The following is a 24013-nucleotide window of genomic DNA, read 5'->3' as shown; positions in this document are numbered from 1 at the left end:
AGCCTAGATTTATCTGAGCGAGCTGGAAACCTAGCTGTAGAACAGCTAGTTAGGTTCTTGTCTGCAATCTAGTTCACAGTGCAGAGCCCAGTGTCCACAATATATTTTCTTTTGCAAAAGCTAAAGATGCAGTGTGAACTCAGTCTTTTGGTTTTGGGAGCTCTCACAACAAATCCGAGCTGCTTTTTCAGGACTCTTCTTGTGATAAAGCACAGACCCTGCTCAGGCAAGAAAGACAAGATACTCCTCCTATTTCATCCTGCCTCTATCAACACATGATGTCCAAACAGGAAGCCAGAAGGAAGAGGGGACTTAGGTACTTGTCCCTTCAAGGGTACTTATCCATTTTCAATCAGCGTTTTCCAGGCTTCTATGCTTATGGCTCTGTCAGCAACTGCCATCCAAACCAACACAACAAGAGTGTTGTCCAACATCTGCACAACAGCTGGGGACCACTGCCTCAGCTCATGTTGCCTTATCCTTTTGCCAGTTTAGGCACAAATCCAGAGGTACCATGCTTTTACAGTTTCACATAGCACTAGTCTCTGCCTTGCCTTACACTGAAATAGGTTCTGAAGGGCTCCACCGATCTGTTAGGAAATGGAATTTGGGTGGCTCTGCTCACTGAACTGCAGGAACTCAGGGCTTCCTTCACATCTAACTGAACTGTTTCTCTCTCTCTCATAAAATAATAACCTACAATAGACAAAGCTGTGTTATTCTTTAGACTTCTATGCATTTATGATAAATTCCTGGGTTTGTAATTTTTTTTTCTCTGCTTCCCTGGCACAGCCTATTCCTGCTTTCCTCCTGGACCTTTAAAGCCAAGCCCTGTTTAGTTGGTTCACAGATCGAGTTAGTTTGCTAAGGAAACAATGAGATTAGTTAAGAGAACACACAGCAAGAACACAACACAAGCACCAGAGCACAAGAGACACAGAACACAACCAACAGAAGATTAAAGGCAGCCATACTCGGTCTTTGCAGGTGCAGCAGGTACAGAGCTGTCTGCAGTGGAAGAAGCAAGCTCGCGAGCTTGCCCGCTAGTCACACTGGCAGGAGTAGTGGTGCCAAGAGCTGCAAAAACATCCTTTGCAAGATCAATGTCTGGTGTCTTGAAGGTCCCTTCATCCATTTTAAAGTCCTCATTCTGGGAGGGGTTTGTTGTGCTGCCTGAAGCAGCCTCGCTCTTCAGATTGCTTGGGTTCTTGGTTGTCTCTGTTGGGCTCTTCACTGTGCTGGGCTGCACAGCTTCCTTTTCAGGGCTCTTGGTGCTTGAGACCTCCTGCTTGGGCTCTGATGGAGCTGGAGGGCTAGTGAGGTTTGCAGGGCTTGGGGCAGCTGGCTTGTTACCAGCTGCCACTTTGGAGGTCTCGGCCACGTTAGCAACAGCGCTGGGGCTGAGCACCGCACCTTGGTTGGAGAGGACACTTGAAGGCAAATTATTAGTAGCTGGAGTAGAGCTTGGGGTATCGCTGAGATCAACAAGAGGGGCCACTTTGGGGGTGGAGGAGGGTGGTGGTGAAGAAACTGAGGTGGCTGCCCCTTTGGCTGGAGTAGCCTGGCCAGGTGACATGGAGTTTGAGTCAGGAATGGCCGTGGCTGGCGGGGCAATGCTGGAAGTCAGCGTAGTGGTCTCACTGGTGGGGCTGTTCTGAGCAGTGGCAAAGGTTTCAGTGATAGTGTCAGAGTTAGTGGTGCCCGTAGTGACAGAAGGCAGCATGTCCTCCACGGTAGCTGCGGTATCAGCGGTGTGCCTGTGAAGAGGACAGGAGTAGAAGAGAAAGAGAGACAATGAAGCCTGTAAATGACAGCAGGAGAAAGGGGAGCAGAGCGTAAGAGGAAGGAGGCAGGTGGTGGTGCAGCAGCAGCATGGCGTATGGTTACGACACACACACAACATGGAGAGGTACTCAGAGGAGCAGAAACCTTTCAAACGTGCAAAGGGCAGCGAGGGCTGGCTGGGATGACTGAAGAATAACTAGGAAGAAAAAAAGAGCAGAGGACACGTCCTTCAGGAATGGCTTGCTCACGCAGATTTTGGTTCAAGCCAACCCTGTCAACTCAGAGAGACTCTTCTCTTTTAGTCGAACTTTCAGCCTCTTCCACCTAACCTCACAAGGAAGCTTTCAACCAATTCCCTGAGCTTGCAGCCCTGTGCCATCTGTCACCACGCAAAAAGGTCCCAGGGTAGGACCCCTGAATCCAGTCCCTCATCTCGTCCCTGTCCTTCTGCCTGCAAGTCTAAGGCCTTCATCAAACCACACAGAGTAGAATTCTTTTTCTCACACACACACATCTAATGCATATATATCTATGTACAAACACATACAATTTCTGCCCTTCTGACCAGATTACAGCCTGTTGTGTCAGCTGGAATGAGGTTTGCTTTAGGACTTCAGCAGCCGTGATGTAGCACTGGTTGCCTTAACAAGTACAAGCATGCAAGGCTGGAAAAACAAATGGTTTATTCCAGAGAAGTCAGTGTGTGAGAACACCATCTCAAGCTTATCAACAGAGAGAGATAATTGAGTGAAAACTCTGGTAAGGCTAGCCAAGAAAATCAGGACAATATAAATCCCAGCTACTCCTCAGTGCTGTGTGTCTGCATTTCAGTGCTGTTTACAGACAGAGCTTCCTTTCTCCTCTCACCTCACAGAGGCTTCCAGCAGAGCCAAAGGAGGTGAGCAGTGTATGGGTGGAAGTCTGAGCATCTCACCACTGGGATGACTCTGCTGAAGGAAAGGTATCCAACTTGTGTCATCAGTCCCAAACCTGACCTAAATATTTCAGCATTTCAGCAGCTTCCTCAAGTGAATTCCTCCTATTACTACTCCAGAAGCTCGTAGGTAGCTCTCAGCCCTCTCACAGAATAATTGGACTTGCCACGCCTCCCCCAACATCCAGAGCATAGCTACTCTGCTGCTATCAGTAGAGAGGATGCTTTCACCATGGGGTGCTCAAGCACTCACCCGGCATTGTTAGGGCAGAGCTCACCCAGGAGCTGGTGCTAGCTGGGGGCTGCTTTTGCTCTGGATCCTTTGCAGTAATCCTGGACAGGTGCCTGACCTATACACTGGACAGGACTGGCAAAGACAGGCCTTTCAATAAACATTGCTTTACTCCCCTTCCAGTGCTGGAAATGGGAGGCACTGAGTCTTGGAGAAGAGAGGAGACCTTTCCTCGCTAGTATGTCACAAATGGAGTATGGAGATTTTACCTTTCTTCCTCTCTTGCTGCCCTAAGTCACGGGCACAAGAGACCAGGGATTAAAGCAACTGAGGGCAACATATTGACCCTGTGCTAAGATTGACTAATGCCAACATACTCTGGCTCTGTCAGTGGTGTGGTCTCATTGGGCTCGGTGTGTTTTCCCCCGTCGTGGTTGGGGGTCCGCTCCTCTTCAGTCCGCACCTCCACAATAGGCTCCTTGGACTCATCTTTCCTGTAACAAGGGAAATGCATGAAGATTGGTTCCCGTTCACACTAGATATCCTCCTGCAAAGGCATGCTGCAAATGTCAAGAGCGAATGACATTAACAGCTTGGCCTAAACAGCAGATTACTTCTTTTTGTCGCTCCCCCTTCCAGTTATTACCTACAGCACAGAAGACCATGGTGATGTCCAGCATTTGGGCCAGCCATTTGATGGCTACTAACTAGGAATAGGACAAAACCAGAGAAACAGCTGAAGAAACCCCTTTCTGGAAATATAAAGCAGAACCAGCGTGGCCCAAGATCTCTTCAGTACCCTCCCAGAGATGAGGAACCCAGAACTCTCTAAAGCAGTTTCTTTTCCAGAATTGCTGCAGGAACACCCTGATCAATAGAAGGAGCAATACAAATAATGGCAGTACTCACGAGAAGGCAGCTTTCCCCTCCTCCATGTCTTTGCCCTTGGCTCCTGGGCCAGATTTGCCACATAAGTTGACTGCGATGCACATCAGCAGGCCACACTTGTTCAGGAAGTAGCAGGTGACATCCACAGACACCAGCAGCAGCACAAAGATAACGATGAGGATGCCTACAATGGCAGCAGTCCCAAGGCCCGACGTAGGGCTAGTGCTGGCTTTAGAGACCAAAAAGAGAAGAAAAGAAGGCATTGGAGTTAAAAGGTGAGTTGGAGCAAGATATGGCTCAAATTTGGCTATGCTTAGGTTGCAAGCATGGGAAACTTCCAGAAAGTACGCCCTCTCTCTAGCAGCCTTGTGCTGTAACCAGTACTTCATCCTAAAGACATGCAGCACCATCTACCTGAACAGACAGATCCACTTGGACCTAGTGGGGCTTCTCCCATCTCTGTTGGGCTAAGGCCTAGAAAGCAGGCTACAGAAACCTCTTCTCTCATAGCATATACCCAGCTGGAACTCTGGAGGGCTCTCGCTTCCCTCCACCGCTTCCTCAAGATGAAGGCTGTGTCCGGAGTGACTTTGGCACTGCCAGCCTGGCACGAGGCCAGGTGGAGCCCAGACTGCAGCATGACTGGTAGGACACAGAATACTGGCTGATACCTGTGGGGACTCAGCGTTTGTTAGTCCCTTACGTGGTGAAAATGAAAGGAGGAATTACAACCCTTCCTGTTGCTCAGGTAAGACCCAGCTATCCAGAACCGGGAAGTGGTACGCTTCTCATGCCTTCCCCAGAGATAGCTGGGCTCATCAGTGGATGCTCTAGGACTGCTTTGGCTTAGGTACAGACAACAATCTAAGCAGCCTTCTGCAGAAGCAGATGGGACAGATTAGCAGACTGTCACTCTGTTGACATTGTCCTGGTCACTGCAGCTGCCTGCTCCACCACACCCAATCTCCACCACATTTCCCCAGCTATAGAATAGAAAAAAATACCTTGCTTTTTCCAGCAGACAAAAGGACAGCAGGTGAGAGGTGGTGATGGAAGCCTAGAAAATGCATGGGGTTGCACACAGAGTACTAACTTCAGGGAAATGCCTTTAACTTTCTACCTGCTTGTAAAATGCCAAGTACTTTCTTAGAAACAGGGAGTGGCTAAACATCAGTTAATCCTGTCAAAGCTTTTGATCATCACAACACCAGGAGGTGCAGCCTTGAATGTTGCCAGCTGCAGCTTCCAGCCCTTTACTACCATACCCTGAACACAAACTACTTTTTTATGCTTGTTCTCTTCAGAATTCTTCCCAAGCTCCTGATCTGCAGGCAGAACATTTGGCTGTTGGCTCATACAGTTCAGCACCTATTTAGATGTACCAAACTACTCAAAAGTTTGCTTGTCTTGCTAGTCTCAACTGTCACATTATCTATTCATTTCTACTGCATTTTTTTATTGCTGGATGTCACAACCCCCGAACACTTAGAATCTTTTCTTTGCACAAAAGCCCAGCAAAGCACCTTTCCCCTCAGTCCAATCTATATTAACTTTGACAGACAGAGAGGTAATTCCCAGGGCTCACAAAGAGCCATACCCTCTGCCACACATTTTATTACTTAAAAGTAGGAGACAGAACATCCATAGCATGTGGCAGGTAAGTGCTGTTTTGTCTTGTGACTCCGATATGTATTAAGGACTATAACAGGAAAGTTTCTTTCTGCATTTGTACCTAAAATTCACTCTGAGGCACCCGACTCTAACACTTCCATCACAAGTCCATTAAATGCTCCGCAGAACATTTGTACCACAGACCAGACCCCTGCCAGCACCTTGCAGCAAGCTCCATAATTAAATGAATTCATCACCATCTGATGCACGCAGGGAGTGAGGTCTCATGTATTTCCCCTCTTCTAAAGTCTTCAGGATTCTTGCATGGATTAGTCAATTTTTAACATGTTGCCATTCGAACCAGCTCCCAGAGAAAAAGCTAAAGATGTGCCAAACTGTTCTTCTCATCTACATCATCTTTCTGGGAATGAGCTCCTTGGCAGGCTAGTAAAGGTGCACCAAGGAAAGCACCACAGGCAGGATTACAGGATAATAGTTCCTTGTTGTGCCTCCAAAATACACCTCATCTCAGGCACCAGAGCCGGAGTGAGACACAATATTTCATTCTAGGACAGATGGAATTTTCCCATGGGTTAGAAGACATCTTCTGGAAAATTCCATTCAAACGAGAGTCCTACTCTTCGCTTCCTCTCCCCACCAGCTTTTACAAGACCTGTCAGTATCAGCTATGAATCCCTTAAGGTCAGGAATTACCTGTTACCATAAACCACATCAATAGCCTTATTCATTGCCCACACCTTGTCTGTGAACTGCTGCTTTATCTTTCCTGCTCTGCCCTCCTGCTCCAGGAGCATGAGCAGCTACTGCAGGGAAAGGCTGCCTGGAGGAAGAGTACAGAGATGGGGAAAACAAGGGCAAATCTGCAGGGGAATGCCCTTGTTTTTGTGCTATTCTTGGGTTTTATGTTTCAATGAAACTGGGCCAAGGTAATTGCCTGCATTGTTTTTTTTTTTTTTTCCAGGCTAGTATGAAAGCCCTGCAATTTTCAGTAACTTTCAAATGTCTTCCCCTAGTTCTGGTTTTATAAATTCTAATTCATGACATGAATTGATATTCCAAATCTTTCAGAGACTACCAATAAGGAAGAATAATATAAGAATCCTTACAGACCCCGCGAGCTTGGAGGCTGCTGGTGCTGCTTTTCTTTTTTCTGTATCTATTTTGTAAAGAAAGGTTGCTTTTGGTATAAACTGCAGGAAGCATGTAGTATATTGTAGTATATTATTCAGTTCCGCAGACTGGCATATTTGATGAAATTAAATTGATCTACAAATATTTTAAGAACTATTCACTCCGTCCTACAGCTAAATTTATGTTGTATTGAATCAAACTAGTATTTAGACATTTAATATGCCTAAGGAGTTTGCTGAGGCCTAAAACAATTGGGTGTACAAAAGAAGTGCATTAATAAATAGTTAAGTTGTTGAGCATCAGCTGCTAGCACTGCATGGATGAGGGTACTCGTGTACTCTCACCCAGGGGTGCTGCTGTGTAAATGGATCGTGGGCATTGCTGACCTGATCCAGAGCACATTCAACCCCATGAGAAGCTTTCCATTGATTCCCTTTTGCTATTCTGAGGACTAAGAGAAATAATACTTCCACAGGTTAAATAAGGAAACACAAAATATTACAAAATTTCTTGAGTCCTTAATTCTAAAGAAGTGAAGAATTTATTAATTACAGATTATTTTTTTCAATAGAAAATGAGCTTCCTGCAAGACTGACCTTTCTAATCACCCTTATTTTACAGTGTGTAATAAAATGACCCATCAATTTTACTTTCTGAAACTCTGTACAGACATCTGCCCTGTCAGAGAGAGCAGAACCACTCAGATGTGTCTTCCGAGTGGGGTCCCAGCTAGAGCGTGCAGAGAATCTTCAGGCACAGGCAGACAAAGAGACAAAAGGGATGGAGAGAAGCAGATACGATCCCAGGCATTTTAAAAGTCCTACAATATTTGGCAGAAGGTAGAAAAAACAAACAAAACAACTAAGAATTCATTTAATGAATCAGAAGAAAAAAAACCAAACCACCCCAGGAGAATAGCTGTTTGTTCTCAGTGGATGCTTCCAGCTTTAATTTGCAAACTCCTTCAAACAAAGGGTGTCACATTTTACAGACCTCATCCGGTTCCAGATCTGAATCTATGTTATCTCTGAGCACAGAAATGAGAACTGGCTTTTCTGCAAGCTCTTTAAAATCTTATTTTATTTACATCAAGAACAAGGCCTGGGACCTTGGTCCAGCATTCACTGTCAAAACCTCAAGAATTCGACATATATCTAGTATCTGACATGTTACGCATCTGCATAAACTTGGAGTAAAAATATCAGTTATGCACCTTATTTTTACAAGCAGATTTTTGTATATATTCCATGTTGACTGGATTCCTGTGAATGGAATAATGGAATTCCGAGAATAGGATTCATTTCAAGTAACTTCAGCTACTCAAAGGATCTCTCATCTGCTTGTCTGGACGTTGCCTAGTCACCGCAGAGGAGAGCCCCTCACAGCATAATGCCTCTCCACTGCCTTAAGGCATCTCTCCTTGGAGAGGAAGAACCACCTCCAGGGATGCTGCTCTCTCCCCATGCAACACTATGAAAAGTTAAGAGTTTAGGCAAGATCATTTTAATAAGCGATGAGTTGGGTAAGATAGATCTAATTCAGCTAGTAACCTCCGTCTGTGGATAAGGGGAAACCCACAATACAAGCTGATATGAGATCTACAGCTGCACTTCAGTTCATCTATATATGTATATATATAGGGAAAGGTCACACTGCTTTTTAGTATGATGACTACTCTCGCTGGACTTCAGTAACACTAAGGTGTAAACTTAAAAGATCTAATAATTTTTACTATACTCTGAAACACTGGAGGTGAGGGGTTTTTTTTCCCCACATGCTTTTATGGGCAACATCTGCACAGAGTTTTCATTTATAATTTAGATAGAAAAGCAGTTCACAAATCATAAGGAACAAGGTCTGAATAAACACAGCAGAGACTTATGTGCAGAGCATAAAACACATAGTTAGATGAGACTGAGCAGGGTTTTTTTGTTTGTCCCTATTCAAATTTTCTTAGATTAATCCCATTCCAGACAACAGATAGTTTTTGAGACATTCTATCCAGACAGTTCAACAATTATTTCAACCATTTCATCCTTGGCAAACTCAGGCCCGCTCACAGAGCAAGAGACAGACACCCATTTTTAGAAGAGCATCAGAGCCAAATGGATTTCCCATCACAAAGACAATTCATGAGGGACACCGGGGTGGTTTTTTTGTTTTTGCATTGTTCTTTTTGTGTGGATTTTTTTTTTTTAAAGGAAGAACAAGAGATAAAGCAAAAAGTCAACCGAAATTTGTTCAATGAAATGCAATACACAGAACTTGGTAACAAAGATGCGTTATATTGCACCAATTTACACCATGGATTAATCCTGTCCGGTTGTGTCACATGCACAGTTAACCATAAATATTATTAAGGATCAGTAGTAACAGTAATGTAGCTGGTCAGGTAAGTTGATCCAAACTAATCTTTTCTGTTAAAATGGCAAGAAAAGGGATCTCTCTGTGAAGTTGATAATACAGTAGTGGAAAACCAGAAAATGTTAGACAAGCATCCATTGCAAATTTGTGTGCCCTAGATCCACTATGGGTCATGAGATACTTGACTTGATACACACAAGAGGCCAATGAAGTTGCAAGGATTCAACCACATCAAGAAGAAAGAAAGAAATCTCTTCAGTGTAATTCCCACAAGATGTTTATATTCAGACCACCACATCAGGAAAACCTTCTAATGGCCATAAATTTGAATCCACATGCAAAAGCCCACAGAGACATTTGGGCAACCAGTAGGATTATCCCCGACAAATCTTCTTTCTCTTTTTTTATAGTCTGTGGTTTAGATTTGTGGATAGGGCTTTAGAAACCTTTTGCACAGTACAGTGGTGATCAGCACCAGATGTGCAGAGAAAGCAGTAAAAAGCAGTAGCTTAAAAGGCTTTCAATAGTGTACCTTCCTTTGATGAAAAATAGCAAGCAAACAACAACAACCAAAAAAAAAATAATCTTTCTTTACATCCATTAAAAAGGACAAATTCATTACAAGTAACAAAAAAAGGTTAAAGAGAAAAAACTTGGCTTAAACCTTTTTTCCTTGTTACAAAATACTGACTCTCTTACAAATTAAACATTTTTTTTAAATGTTCTTTTTTTTTTTCCTCCTTTTTTTTTTTTCTCTGAACTGACATGATCCTCTGAAACAAAGTTATCTGCTTTCATGCCTTGGTGGGACCCAGGCCTTTTCAAGCCAATATTGTTTTATTTTATTTTAAGTTTCTAACAGAGCAAAAGCAGAGTCACTGCAGAAAGAAGCAATGAAACAAAGGAGGACGACGTTGATGGACTTCCCAAGGTCGCTGCAGGTGCCAGACAATGGTTCCCAGGAGGGGAAAATATGGTTGTTTAAAAACAAATTTGGTGCATGTGGCAAGCGTGGATGTTTCCCCGTGAGATCCAAGGTGACATGTATGACGACAGACATAGGAAAGAAGTAAGGGGAAGAAGGGAGAGGGGAGGGAAGAAAGGACGAGGAAGAAAAAGAAAGAAAAAGAGAAAGAGAGAAAAATAGATAAAAAAAATTAGGTCATAAATATAGAAAACATAAGAATCAAAGGTTTATTTAATTTCGTAAATTAAAATGGCTAAAGGTTAAAGAAGAGCATTAGCACATTCACACCGACTAAAGGGCCGGTTCAGAAGCCCAGCAATGCCCAAAGCCTCAGAGCAGGGTCCAAGTCAAGGTTTATGGGGTTTGCAAGCAAATGAGATTAAAAATGATGGAACAGAAGGCTCAGCGAGAAACACAAGGAAATGGTTATCTGGTATTTGAAAGGACAAAACTGCCTTTTATATATATATATATCTATTTAAAAAAAAAAAAAAAGCTTTTGTGCAGCAGACAATCCACCTGCCTGTCCAAGTCCTTCCCCCAAAGCCTGTTGTACCAAGGACTTGCACAATAGATCCAGGTGTCTAAAACCCTGGAGAAGCAAGAAGGTCTCAAGAATCCAGGAATGACTTTTCCATTTAGCCTTTCAGCTGCTTGTAAACTACTCTAATTCATTTCTTATTATTACTGAAAATAATAATACCCTTATCCTTCCAGCCACTGTGAGGACACTGTACAGATGATGGTAACAAAGGACTCTACGTAATAAATACACATTGTGTCTGCAGGAAATTCCTAGCTATTACTGTCAGAGCAATACCACGTTAGAGGCATTCATCCTGACTTCTCCTGTGTAGCTCATTTTGAAATCGAAATGTAAAAGCTAAACGCCATGAAAATGGTAAGAGATGCTAAAGGAAAGTAATACACAGAGCCTCTTCCCTACTCCATCTTGGCATCGCCTTCATTATAGCACTGTGCTATACTTGCCCCTGAACCAAAGCACATACTTTCTGAGAACCAACTGCATCCATCTGTTGGGTCAATCCTGCATCAAATTTGCCCTCCAACTGCTTTTCAAAGCGCTTCCGACACTTCCAAGTGCAACACTTGAGCGGTGGCCTCAAATCCTGATTCATGCTATGCTTCACACCAGACTAAGTGAAGAATAATTCCAGAAAGGCCGAAGAAATGACAGTTGTGATAACAAACTGGGTGCCCCCCGCCCCTCCACCCCCCCATTTTTTAGAGGGTCCCAATATTACTGTTGGATTTCAAGGGCTCAGGGGCATCTGGGCTTATTGCTCCTCCCATTGCCATGGACAGTACGAACACTGTGTAGGGCACAGGAAGGCAACAATGGTTGCACACAAAGGAGAGTGGAGGAACAGAAAGACCGATCGGGACTTGTAACTTTCCCTGGGGAGATACACCACCGTGCAAAGGAACCGCTGGCTGCTGTTTCCAGCCTACCACATTTTACGTTTTCAGCTCTGAACTGACCTTAAGGCACTCTTTGCCAAATTACCCTCACTTTCTCCTGCCACATCAGTCACAGTTGTCCTTCAAATATGTGAGGGTAGTAAGTATTAGAGCTGTTGAAAATGAGAATCAGACAGTAAGTTGCTTAGTGAGTTACTGAGGGTCCTTCCACCCAAAACTACAGCCTTGTTCAAACACGCAACCCAATCGCTCTTTTGCCCCATTTCCCTCCTCTTCTCTATCCTCATGCTCCCTACTATACACATTTTTCAAGCCTTAACCAACTAGGTCACTCATTTGTATGCTTAGCAACATCATTTGGCTTAATCAAGTGGAATTCCAGCGTGCAAACTGCCCAGGGTCTCAGCTGTCTCCTCCAGACAGGAAGGGAGTGGGTGCCGTGGGGGCATTGCATTCTCAGGGCAAGGGAAAGACTGAAGAAAACTCTAGTTGTTCTGAAGAAAAACATAAGACTGAGTTAACAATCTACAAGCCAGAATAAAATCAAATGACTCCCTTCAATACGGACGGTCAGCACAAATCCTGGCAGGAATATGCTTAACTCTGGCTGTGCAGTGAGGACTTAGCTTGACTGACTCGTCAGCTTTAAAATTCATCCATCTGCCTTCAACCAATCAGAACTTTAACTGACAGGTATTCCAGCAATTTCATCCTTGAGGTTTTGTTTGCTTTTCCCCCCCCCCCTTATTTTTTTTTTTAATGTGCACTGCTACCACCTGTGTAGAAAAGAAATGCTAACTGTCCTTTCAACACCTTCCAGTGAACTGCTAAATTCCGAGCGCCTCAGCTAATAGGGTCTGCTTGTTTTTCCATAGCATTTGTGCTTCTACCTCACTTTTTCAGCATGCTAATAAGCACATTCTGTCTGAACCAAGAATTTCTAAATAGCATTAGAATGCTATTTAGTTACTTTTCCCTAATGCCCTACCCAACATTAAAACAGTGCTCTTTCACAATTACTGTAATTTGATCTCCATTTCATTTAATGAAAAACCTTCAGAGAAAGATTTTAACCCCCTCCCTTTTCAAATGCTAGCAAACTCCTTGTGCCTTTATTTCTCCAAAGGCATAGCTGGATGGACAAATGAGCAGTAAGCAAGCCCAAACCAGATTTGGAAGGGAAATGTGCATTGTGAAAAGCATCGCCCCAGAGGTCTGAATAGTCTTTTTAGCTTTAGTTTAAAATGAGAATCCTACTTTCTGGTTTCAGAAAGCATTTTCTATCCACTGCTTTTCTCATCTGGCAATCCTCATACCCTGATACAAAAAGCCAAAATTCCCCATAAACAGTCAGACAAGGATTTGTCATGTAGCATTCCTAACAGTACATACTGTACATACTGTAATGTGGACTACAGTACAGGTATGTACATGGTAAAAACTAAGCTTTGGATGGGTAACCAATTGCGATAATGGCTTTAAGCAAGCAAGTTGTCAGGGTTACTCAGGCACATTAAAGGATGCAGCACTGTTGCATTAATTGGAAGCAGAAAACAATGGGAAAGCTTATGACTGCTGTACCTGGGATGACAGTAGGCTGAGCAGAAGTTCGGAAAGCATAGTGAGCTGGTTTGGACTTCCCCTGCTGGTTTTCAGCTATCACATAAACCTCATACTCCGCATTCCAGTCCAGGGACTTGAGCATGACGTGGTCGCTGCCAGACGGAAGTCTGATCTCTGGTTTCCACTCTGAGGAATGCTTCTGCAGAGCAGCGAAATGACGGTCAGGGATGCAAAACACACACAGCACAACATTAGTAGCCAGCTTTGAGAATGCAGTAATGGCTAACAAATGGAAAAGTGGAGAGGTTTCTACACAAGCACACGCTCCTCAGCTAATTCAGGGATGCTGTTGGCTCTATCTCTTACCACAACTGAAGAAAACCCCTCAGTTCTTCCTCTCATCTTTGCCACATTACTAGACTACTTCAATTTCAGAGGGGAAAAGCTCCAACTTCTGTACGTCTCTGCCCTGCAAAGCACTTGAAGAGTGTTCTGTTATGTCTTAGTATGTCAAATCATCTGAGAGACAGAGATTTACCTCTTAACATGGGTCTGGCCTAACCTACCACTACCATTCTATTCTGCAATGGTTAAGAGAGATTTGAAAAGGTGGATAATTCCTACTCCAGTTCCAGGGAATCCAGACGTACAACATTTCACCCAGATGAATCTGAAAAACCCACTGCCAAGGTACCTCAAGACAGTCTTGGGCAGTTTGCTGGGACTCGAGTGTGCTAACAGACTCTTCCTTCTCTGCTGGAATTTATGGTTCTGTGATACTAGATTGTCCTTTTGACATTCCCATGATTCTCCCCATTCTAAGAAGCTCTAAGTAACCTAAAATGCACAAAATGATGGTGGTAATGAACACACTTGGGATTTCTAGACTGCAGTGCAAAGTTTGCTCTGCAAACTGACTTTAAGAATTGTTCATTTGTAGCATACAAAGAAAATATTACTATCAGCCAATACAGAATTAGTTTGGCACCACATCCGCCAGACTCAGTCACTGAGAAAGCATCCTGCTTTCTTCATAGCTGGAAAGCTTCCATATTTCATCTCAAGCACACTGGTACAGCTGAGCTGCCCCCAGGTGTATTAAAACTGAGAAAGTGTACAGACAATAGAAAAAAAGCTTCAATAACTTCTGGCAATTCTTTCTGTTGCCCTGAAGAACTTCATATTCTCACTGACCCTCTTCTCAAGGTCCTATTCCTCCAGGATGTGCTTAATCTCTGTGACAGGATGTTATTGTGTTCTGTTTCTATTTTCCCATTGTAGGAAAAAACCATCAAATACCACCTAACACGAAACAAGGGCCACGTTCAGCTTACAACAACACTAGCTGCTGTTTTGCTCAGAGAATAATCTATTTCACAATCCTAGGTAATCTACAATGAGAGCTGATTAAGTTAAGCCTAAAGGGGAACTTCTTCCAATAGCATCTCTCACTTTATCTGTGCCTATACTGACTACATCGAATGTCTTATTCAATAATCTGCAGAATTATTTGGTACTGATACACCTGTTACTGAATGAAATATCGCAGTTGTAATGACCAGCAATGCTCTACACTATGAACCTCTGGTCCCCAGCTATTTCAGTTGTGGCTGGCGATCCCATCTCAGAAATATATGAAATGAAATTAAATAACACTAAGTGAGGGTAATTACCATACACTCACAGTTCTACAGAAAACAGCATGGAGAAAAAATCCTTCATACAGTGAAAGGAAAGAAAAACGAGACAAAGATTTTGTATGTTGCTTCTGTGCATGTCATGTCTTATACAAGATCTTAGCTTCAGAGGTGTCTGCCTCCATAGTGAAGCCTGAGTACCGAACAGGCTGAACACAAATCAGGCTTGAGCATCAGTCATACTTACAGCTTTGTATTTGATCAGGTAATGTCTAATTGGGGAGCCACCATCATCCTGCTTGATAACATTCACTTTAATGGAGTTTCCATCTTCTCCCATCTGACCTTCCAGTTTGGGTGCGCTGGGTTCCCCTGAAACAAGGGTGGATTTATGTTTAATTGTAGAAAAACTCATTAGGGAAAAAGCCCTTCAAAATCAGGAAAATACTGCATTACACTCAGCTGCCAGGGTATCAGCCTCACTCTGACTGCAACAGAGGACACTGTGTGTCTAGGGTACAGATATTTGCAAGACCCAAGTATTTCTTGCATTTGGTAGATTGCTTTCACTAATACAAGCTACCACTTTCATGTGTCTCAGGAGTGAGAGGCTAAGTGAAAAAGTCCTTCCCCAGGAATATCCTAGCACAATGACCAGTTCCTTGCTATTTTTGTTGTGAAACACCTGGAAAACATCAAGATAGGGTATGTGGCAAACAGGCAGGCTGCTCCTGGGAAACACAAATGTAAAGAGCATCATTGAAAAGGAACATTATGGTTGTCATAAAGAGCTGTGTTTGCACTTTGAATGTTGTTTAGGTTTTATAGTTGCTGGACCAGAGACTCACTGGTGTGCTTGCTTAAATAACCGTGGAAGAAATGGTACTGACTCACAACAGCGCATCTTGTCACTCGGCTTGCACAGGTATAACTAATAGCAATGAATACAGGCTGGAGAGAACTAGACCCCTCCACTCTTCTGTAATCACCATTTTTAAAGGAAAAAGCTATCATTTCCCAGTTTGCACCCCTGACACCAGCAAAAAACTGAAATGTCATTTGCCTCTGCAGGGCACACTGATTTACAGCCACACGTTCACACCAGTCCCTCTACAACTGCTTTTTCTAGCCAATTCCTCCATAACCCGCACAACAATCTGCACAGGATGGTTCCCCAATCCCAGCTCAAGTACTTCCCTCTTCATCTTTACTATAACATCTCTCCTAATAAAAGTCAAATCCACAAACTGGCCAACTACATATTTACATCCCCCCTCCCTACCCCGCCCCTGCCTTCAGAAATACTGCTGCAAATTGCTCAAGAGACAGCTTTCTCCTTCTGCTTTCCTATTACCCCAGGGATCCCTTGTTTTCCAAGTGCTCTGCCAGCCTGTGAATTTACTATGCAAGAGACATTATTACCTATTTATTTGTTTTTTGTGGAACAAGAAACCCATCAACTGAACAACCCCCTGTCCCCAACAGCATAATTACCAAATTAGCAAAAGAACTTAAATGATAAAAGAGCACTGGTCTCTCTTTTCAAAGGTGACATAGACCACAAGATGCTCAGATGCTGCTGACTTATGCTTGCTTCCCTCCATTTTACATAAAGGCAAGAAAGGCTTAGCTTCCTCTATGCCAATGCTCATCTGAGATTGGAGTTGGAGTTATTATTTCTACAGCCCTGAAATGTCCCAAGAGTCAAATTCAGTAAGAGCTGACAAAATTTATCATAAATCTTGCTGAAACCTACTAAGTCATCTTACAGTACTTACTGACTGCTTTAGTATCAGCTCCGTGATGTAGTCCCAGTGCCTAAGCCATGAATTCTGGGCTTTAACGTTTCTTAAGACTTTTGACCATTTTAGCTGCTTTTCTCTGGAAGCTATTCTGCCCAATTTCTTTACAGGTAATTTGAGCAAAACCAACAGTGCCATGATTTGTAAGTTAAAACTTACAAGTGAGCTGCAGTTGGCAATTCTAGCAAACTCCTGAGATTAATTACACTCTGCTGGCTGGTCTCATTACAGGATCCTAATTCTTACAGGCATTTTATGTTATTTTAAAAAGCAAAAAATTCCTACACCTCTGTTTAACCACAGTTATACATATTTTATGCATCTTGGAAGTATTTCAATATTCACCCGAGTGGTGAATAGTTCATTTAGAGCTGACTACAGGAAATGGATATTCAGAGAACACAACAGACAACACACATCCTGTGTTTTGCTGTGCACCTTGAATTTAAATACGCTTCCCAAATGTTTGCAGCCCCAAATATTTGCACAGGTTTGCAAATGCTGAGCACACAATTTGCCATTCAAGCTCGAAGTGACCTACAGTTCTGCTAAAGCACCTCCGTCTTTACTTGCAGTGCCGCTTGTGGTTTGGACAATGGGCTTTCCTGAACACATGCTCACAGAAACACCAAAGTGTGGTGAAATACAATTAAAAGATGATCCAATACTGAATATATCCCAAAGGGAACAATTCCAAAACTCTGAAACTGTGACATGTGCAACTTGAAAGCCTGAACGTAACCAAAGAAGAACACAACCAGGACACTGAAGTAACATTTGTGACTTTTTAAAAGCTGTTGCCAAGAATAAAAATTTTAAAAGACTTAGTTCAGTTGCATTATACTAAAAGTGAAAGGAAATAATTAGACAGTAGTTGTATTAAGATCAACTTTGAAAGATAACATCGGTCATGGAAATTTACAGGAGCTTCTTTCAACCCCCAAAACATTCTCAGTTCTAAATGTGTTCTGTCTGGATTTGTATTCAGCTACTAATGGAAAGCACATGCAATTCTGACTGGCCAGAGAAATGTTCGCCTCTCAATATCTTTCAAAGCTGATCTTCAGAAGTCATCTGAAACCCCTCCCATTCACCTCCCCCCTCAAAGACAGAATTTGAGCCCTTTTTTTTTGGTGAAACATCAGTGAGAAAACTGCAAGACCTCGACTGAAGCAGTAATTGAAGATGAATTTGATTTTCTTGCAGGCTGACACGTGCTCTGTCTAACATACCAGCTGTTCCAAGAAGGTAATTACGATCCATGGGTACACAGAGCTCTTTGATGTGATACACATACATTTGTGTTTCACAACACAGTAACTTCTCTTCAAGATGTAAAGAGGGAATGCTCCTTTTTCCTACGTTATACTTTTCCAAATCCTTGCCTCTGCCTGTATCCCCACTGCAAAACTCCCATGATACAACCTGGACACTCAGGAGCTGTATTGTGACAGGCTTCTCAGTGACTGTACATTGAAAACACAAAGGTAACGCTCTCAAGGTGACCACGGAGCTGCCCTTGCATGGACATCTAGTGCTGTTTGAAGCAGGTGATCCATAGAAATAGAAGTACCTTATACACAGCCATTCCAGTGATTAACGGAATTGTCTAGTTTCTAGCTCACAATTCCTTCCTTCCCTGATAGTTTAAATGCACTTTGCTCTGAGAAACATTCTCTTCAAATAGGAGAATATGGACCGCTCTTAACAGCTGAAACCCCACAGGTATAGCAGTGCAAGCCCTGGTGAGGAATACTTTAGTTTTCTCTCCATAAATACATGGCATTTAATCTTAAGCACCAGATGTAATTCAGATACAGGGCTGTAAAATTAAAAATGGGTTAGTGTGTAGTTTCAAACAAAGGAAGAAGTTTAGTGGGAAAAGTTTAGTCCAGCAGGATCAGCATCCCTATAATAAGTCAAAGTGTCAGTAGCTGAAGAGAAAAGGTTAGAGAAGAAACTCATGCTCACAGAACATGCATCCTCCCCACAGGATGGGGGCTGAAAAACAAAAGTGCATTACAAAGGTGTGCTACATGCCTGGGGATCTCCCATTTACACTGAGCTGACTGGACATTTGCAGAAATCTGCCTATTCCACCCATAAAACATGGGATCCTTAAAGAATCCCCCTTGTGATGCTGCTACTTAGCTTCTTGAGAGCAGACAGCTCCAGGCATGCTGGCCTTCCTCTGTATAATCATTTTACAGACACCTATCTGCTTAGAATTCACTCTACTGCAGAAGGAAGGATGCAGGATCTTATGCTTTCACTCTATGGTGCAACAATGGTGCGAGATTATGTCTGAGCCAGATGGCACCTTGTTCAGCCCAGCAGCAAGGGGATCAAATAAACCAAGTGGGACCTCCTGGAGGACAGAAGACATGTAACTTAATTTTTCACCCATATCCTTTAGTGTCCTTGAGAAATAGGATGGATTTTGCTCAAAGATGTAAAGTCTCCAGGTTTCAGCCACCCCACAGACTTTGTTAGAACTTGACCACTTCCACCAATTTAAACATCAGCCTTTTCCTTCAGCAAAGGAAAAACGTAAACCAAACAGGTGCTTTACCTATGAGAAGAGCTAATAGATGTGCATGGCACACTGCCTGCTTCTTGCAAATTGAACTATTTTTGAGCAAACCTTCCCTGGAGCTGAATTCAAGAGAGCTTATGAAGTCCTGTATTTTGAAAGGCAACTCATGCGCTCTATGAAGCTTCTTCCAAAGGCGCCATTGCCCAGAAATGACAAGATGTGAATTTGATAGCCCTGCTCTCACATCTTCTGTGGCTCTGGGGATTTACTTTTTCTTTCCATTAACTCTTCTTTCTGTATCTTTATAACCACAAAGAGCTGCATACAAAAAACAAACCAGGCACCGAAGAAAGATCCTGCATCCTTGCTGTGCGTAGAGAATACAACTGCAATCTGTGGTACTTTCTGCAACACATGAACAAGGAAGCAGCTGATTTCTGCAATCTTTGACCATCATGTAAATAGGACTAGATTGTTACCTAAAGTGTCACAATTTGAAACAAACATCAGCCATACCCATGGAAAGTCTCCACAAGTGATAAATACAGGTGAGAAAGAATAGGCAGGGAGTCTTCAGAATGCACACACGAGAAGCAAACATCAACAATCAAAAATAAGGAACAAAACCAGAAGAACATGCAAAAACGAGACAACCCAGTCTTCAATCCTCCTGGATTTTGACCAGAGAGGGAGGAGACTAGGGGACGAGGGGCTGCTTCCATGCATGCAGTCATGTGGGAAGGTTACTGGTGTTAGTTTTGTTTTCTGGCAAACTCCAGCCTAAATCCTTTCCTGGTGGTGGTACAAGACAATAAGGTGATTGCAGAATTCATAGATTGGAAAAAAAGCCAATTGCTTCCTGGTTTTCAAAATTATTTGTTTAGTTGTGGAAGCAGAAAAGCAGGAGTTTCCCTCCCTCCCCCTCTTTAGATTATGCAGAGCATTACGTGAAGTTGTAAAAATCACAGTGTTGCAGAAATTGTTTTCACTGTCACACACTTTACTTGGAGACTGATTTCATCTCCGTAAGCTGCAAGGATCAATCATTTGCTTCTTGATTTCATGGAGATCACCAGCTACTGTCACTGTTGCTGGGAAATGAGCTCAGATGAAATCCCTTGCCAGGCTCTGAGGTACTGTGTGGGAGGAATGAGGTGCTCTGGCAAGAAAGGTGCAATAGCACTTCTGATGCAAATTGTGCCAAGCTCCCATCATGTACTCTGTGTGTGCCTATAAACACTACTTTATAAAAACATAGTTCCCTACTTCTCTAGCTATATTTAAATCATAATGTGACATGCTTACCAATAACTAAATTTCAGAGACAGGGAATTTCAGATTCTTGTGATAGGCTACTAAATATGTCTAGTGTGGATGTGTGTGTATAAATATCTATAGAAATGTATTCTGTATAGGGTCAAAATGTTGCTAAAGCAGCAGGAGATGTGTTTACATTATCTGAGCATCTTACCCACAATCTCCCATCATCTAGCAGTCTGTAGTTGGCACACGGGTACCCTGAAAGGCAAAAGGATTTTTGCCGTTGGTGGTAATGCCACTCTGGCATGGTTTTAGAACCTTCTTAGGATGCTGACTATTGGATTCTGATCGTGAAAGAAGCAAATGACTGAGCCACGTGGTTTTTTGTCTTGTTTTTGTTTTTTTTTTTCCCCCTCCAAGTTTTTTCAAGCTCAGTGTGGAAAACTGCAGTTGGGTTCTTCACATGCAGACAGTGGTGAGCAACTTCTCCAAAAAGCTCGTAAAAGGATTTTGGAGTGATGGAATTTGGAGATCCCTGGTCACAGACCAGAGGGGAATCCTCACCCCAAATCTAGGCAACCAATCAGAACAAAGTATTTTACCTTCTGTTCACCAGCGTGGACGACATCATCAGCACCATGCAAGCCACATGACAAAGTCACATGATACGCACGCACATGATTGGTTGAAAGGAAAGTGGAGGAGGTCACATGGAAAATACAAAAAAATTAAAAAACTGATGTAAACAATGAGCAAGGGAAAAAAATCAACAACAGAATTACAGACTAAATAAAATAGAAACAAAATTAAATTAGCCACTATATATCAGAAACACTGGGGAGACAGCAAAATCACCTGGAAACACAAGAATACCGTAGAAAAACCATAGAAAGCACCGAGTTATGACCTTGTGAGTGTTAGGCACAGCCGCATTGCTGCTTATTAATACCAAGTCAAAGAAGAAACAAATTATTGTAGAGTGTGCACCAGAACTTGGGCAGCTGAAGGAATCCACAAGACTGTTGGAAAGAAAAAGGGAATACATTGTTATTCAGAAACAGCCCAGGCAGCAGAGGTGAAATGGTCAAAATCACAGCCCACGCAGTCCAGTGAAGACAATTCTTGGCTTTTCCTAGTGATGTATTCTCCCCTCTGCAGAAACAAATGTCTTCCTAAATAGCAACAATAACAACTGAAAAAGAGAAAAACCTCTGAGATGGGTACATTTCCAAGGACAGAGGTGTTGATCAAAGAGCTGCAACCAGAATTTGGTCGGACTGACACTTATCACTCAAAGTGCACAAGCTCTGCGCAACACATTCAGCCTGAAGATTAAAGGAATGGCATGAGGCACGGCACAATGAATTACACTGATGGTTTCATGTGTGCGAGGGGTTTTTGTGTCAACGAGGAGAGGAATGATGTGCTCTGCACTGGATATTAATTACAAAGATGGCACGAGGAAGACAGCTACTGCTGAAAGAGATGAAAAGGTGTGCAGGCTGCATGACAGGAGAAAGGGGGGGGAAAAAAAAATCAGTTGTTGCACCAGAGGACACTGCTAACTCCATGCTCTGTTCTTCTTCCTAAATTACTACCTACTTTACAACTTGAATTCTTCATGATCGCTCCTCTGTTTCTTCTTAATGAAGCTACTTCACAGTGCTCTGCTCCTTCCCTATTAATTTGGTGTAAAGAGAATTAAACCCTTAATTCTTTTGGGTGCTTGTATCTGACAAGATGAAGGGCATATCATTACTGGGAAAAGAACTGATGGCACAAAATGTAAAATCAATTTGTTAGATCTAAGCTTTCAATCCACCATCTCTAGTTACAAACATAGACTCATGGAACTCAAGCAGCTGCCTCATGAAGAGAGCTGATTTAAGAGTTACTGTGAGATTGCCTGGAATGGCATTCAGTGTCTTCTGCTCATGAGGAAACATATTTCCAAATCCCCAGTAAGCTGAATATGAGATTTAAAAACAGGCAAGAGAGGTTACCTTTGAGAGAGGTTCCTCCTGAGAGAAAGCTTTAGTTAAAGATCAAGGGCAAAATTAGCAGCATATATATATATATATATAACCGAATACGACTGTGGATGAGGCTTCCAAGACACAGAAGACATTTGAAAATACTGTCTTCAGCTTAAAACCTTGAAATTCATCCTGTTGTCATGGGTAGAAGTCAAGTAGATACATGTTCCTAAAACTCTTACATGACTAGGGATATTTCCCATATGTTACTGATCACATAAAGAGAAAAACTCACTAGAGTCAGTGGAGAAACTCTCTTCACCTTCATTAGGTTTCCATTAAATCCATTGTTCATTTTCCTGACTTCATGATGCTACGTAGCAGCTCTTGATTTCTAATTGCTCCTGGTTTCATCTCTCTAACCACTGAGGTTAGGTTGGCGTAATACACAAGATCATTCAGCAGCACCATCAATAATTAAATGATGAAAAACTATAAGAGCAACTGCCTTGCTCCAATGCCCTTTTATGTTGTTGAATGTAGCATATTCACATACTGCAGAAGAACTTAGCATACAAAACAAATGTGTCTACTATTTGCATAAATTGACTACGTACACAAACGACAATGAAGCAGTGAGAGCTCAGATCTGCTTCTGTTCAGTATAAGAGCCTGAACTTCAATGTAGGTGAAAATGGAAACTTCTACACTTAAAAAAAAACACCTGAAAACCCCTTCCTTCAACACACACACACCCCCAAAGCAAAAAAAAAAAAAAAAAAAAAAAAAAAAAAAAAAGAAAAAAAACCCCAAACCAAAACAAAAAAAACCCCCAAACTAGCTCTTAGTATCTTTCCTGGGTAAAAAGACCTGGAACAAAGGTCTTAAGGAACAAAGAACGTTCTGCAAAACATTAACACAACATTTTTCTCTCACAAGTTGAAGCTATCTCCTAGCCCCACATGTGAACGGCCATAATGGGGACTCTGCCTCCAAAGAAATAAAATATTATTAGCAGACCGCTGGTTGTCACCTGCCCTTCGCCCTCTCCACCCCACCCTCCGAGTCTGATTCAAATTAGAAGTTCTCTTCAGCAAAACAGAACCACTATGACTTCAGATGCATCAGGAATTATGGTTTGGCATGAAAAATACTGCAGGAAGGAAAGTGTTCATCATGGTCACTGGCAGGAAAAAAAAAAAAAAAGTTATTTCATGCAAAGAGTAAGACCTTGGAATGTGCCAGTCATAAATACAGTAATTTTTTTTTTAATTCCTTTGACAGTTCTAGACTAGCTGTACTATCCTCTCCCTCTGTCTCAAACCTCCAAATAATCACACACGTCATGCTTTTAGTATTTTCTGTTTAGAAGTGATGAACCATTTCTAACCCACTACAGGTAAACACACAGGCCTTTATCTTAAGGAGCATATTCACAGAAACACATACTTTTTAAAATGCAAATCAAAAGAAAACCATTTGGCTTTGTAGAATTGATTAGTTATTCAAAACACACATATGCACCACGTAAACCTATTTCTTCCTTAAATGTTTTTCTTCATCTTCCAGGACAGTGTTGCAAATATTTGCTTGGCTTTCTTCTTGGCATGTGATTGGCTATAAGTCTCCTACAAGTAGGGATTAAAATCACACATTTGATATGTCCACTCATAGCAGGAAGGTGTGTCACTGAACTCTTAACAGCCAGGCTAATCCAGACAGTTCAGAAGGGTTCTTCTATGTACAAATCACTACTGCACATTTTAGCTATTTTTCCTTAGGCTACTCAGATCCAGCACGGGAGCACATGCTTACCTGACTCAGTCTCACTAGGAATGGCCATCTAACCAACAAGATGCTGAG

At 42.4% G+C, this 24013-nt stretch overlaps 1 protein-coding gene across 1 annotated transcript in view; it reads right to left on the bottom strand.

Moving 5' to 3' along the window:
• Positions 1-958: 958 nt before the first annotated feature.
• Positions 959-24013, bottom strand: part of NCAM1 (neural cell adhesion molecule 1) — a gene marked incomplete at its 5' end in the record, with an annotated part of 47838 nt that continues 24783 nt past the window's right edge. The window contains 6 exons of the mRNA XM_010086700.1: positions 959-1757; positions 3329-3445; positions 3861-4068; positions 12958-13138; positions 14824-14948; positions 20777-20779. Coding sequence (XP_010085002.1) covers positions 959-1757; positions 3329-3445; positions 3861-4068; positions 12958-13138; positions 14824-14948; positions 20777-20779 — 1433 coding nt within the window. The remainder of the gene's footprint in view (positions 1758-3328; positions 3446-3860; positions 4069-12957; positions 13139-14823; positions 14949-20776; positions 20780-24013) is intronic.

The sequence above is a fragment of the Pterocles gutturalis genome, unplaced genomic scaffold (assembly GCF_000699245.1).
Source record: "Pterocles gutturalis isolate BGI_N339 unplaced genomic scaffold, ASM69924v1 scaffold11011, whole genome shotgun sequence".
Taxonomy (NCBI): domain Eukaryota; kingdom Metazoa; phylum Chordata; class Aves; order Pterocliformes; family Pteroclidae; genus Pterocles; species Pterocles gutturalis.
Note: the sequence above shows the minus strand (reverse complement) of the source record. Positions and strands in the feature narration are given on the sequence as shown.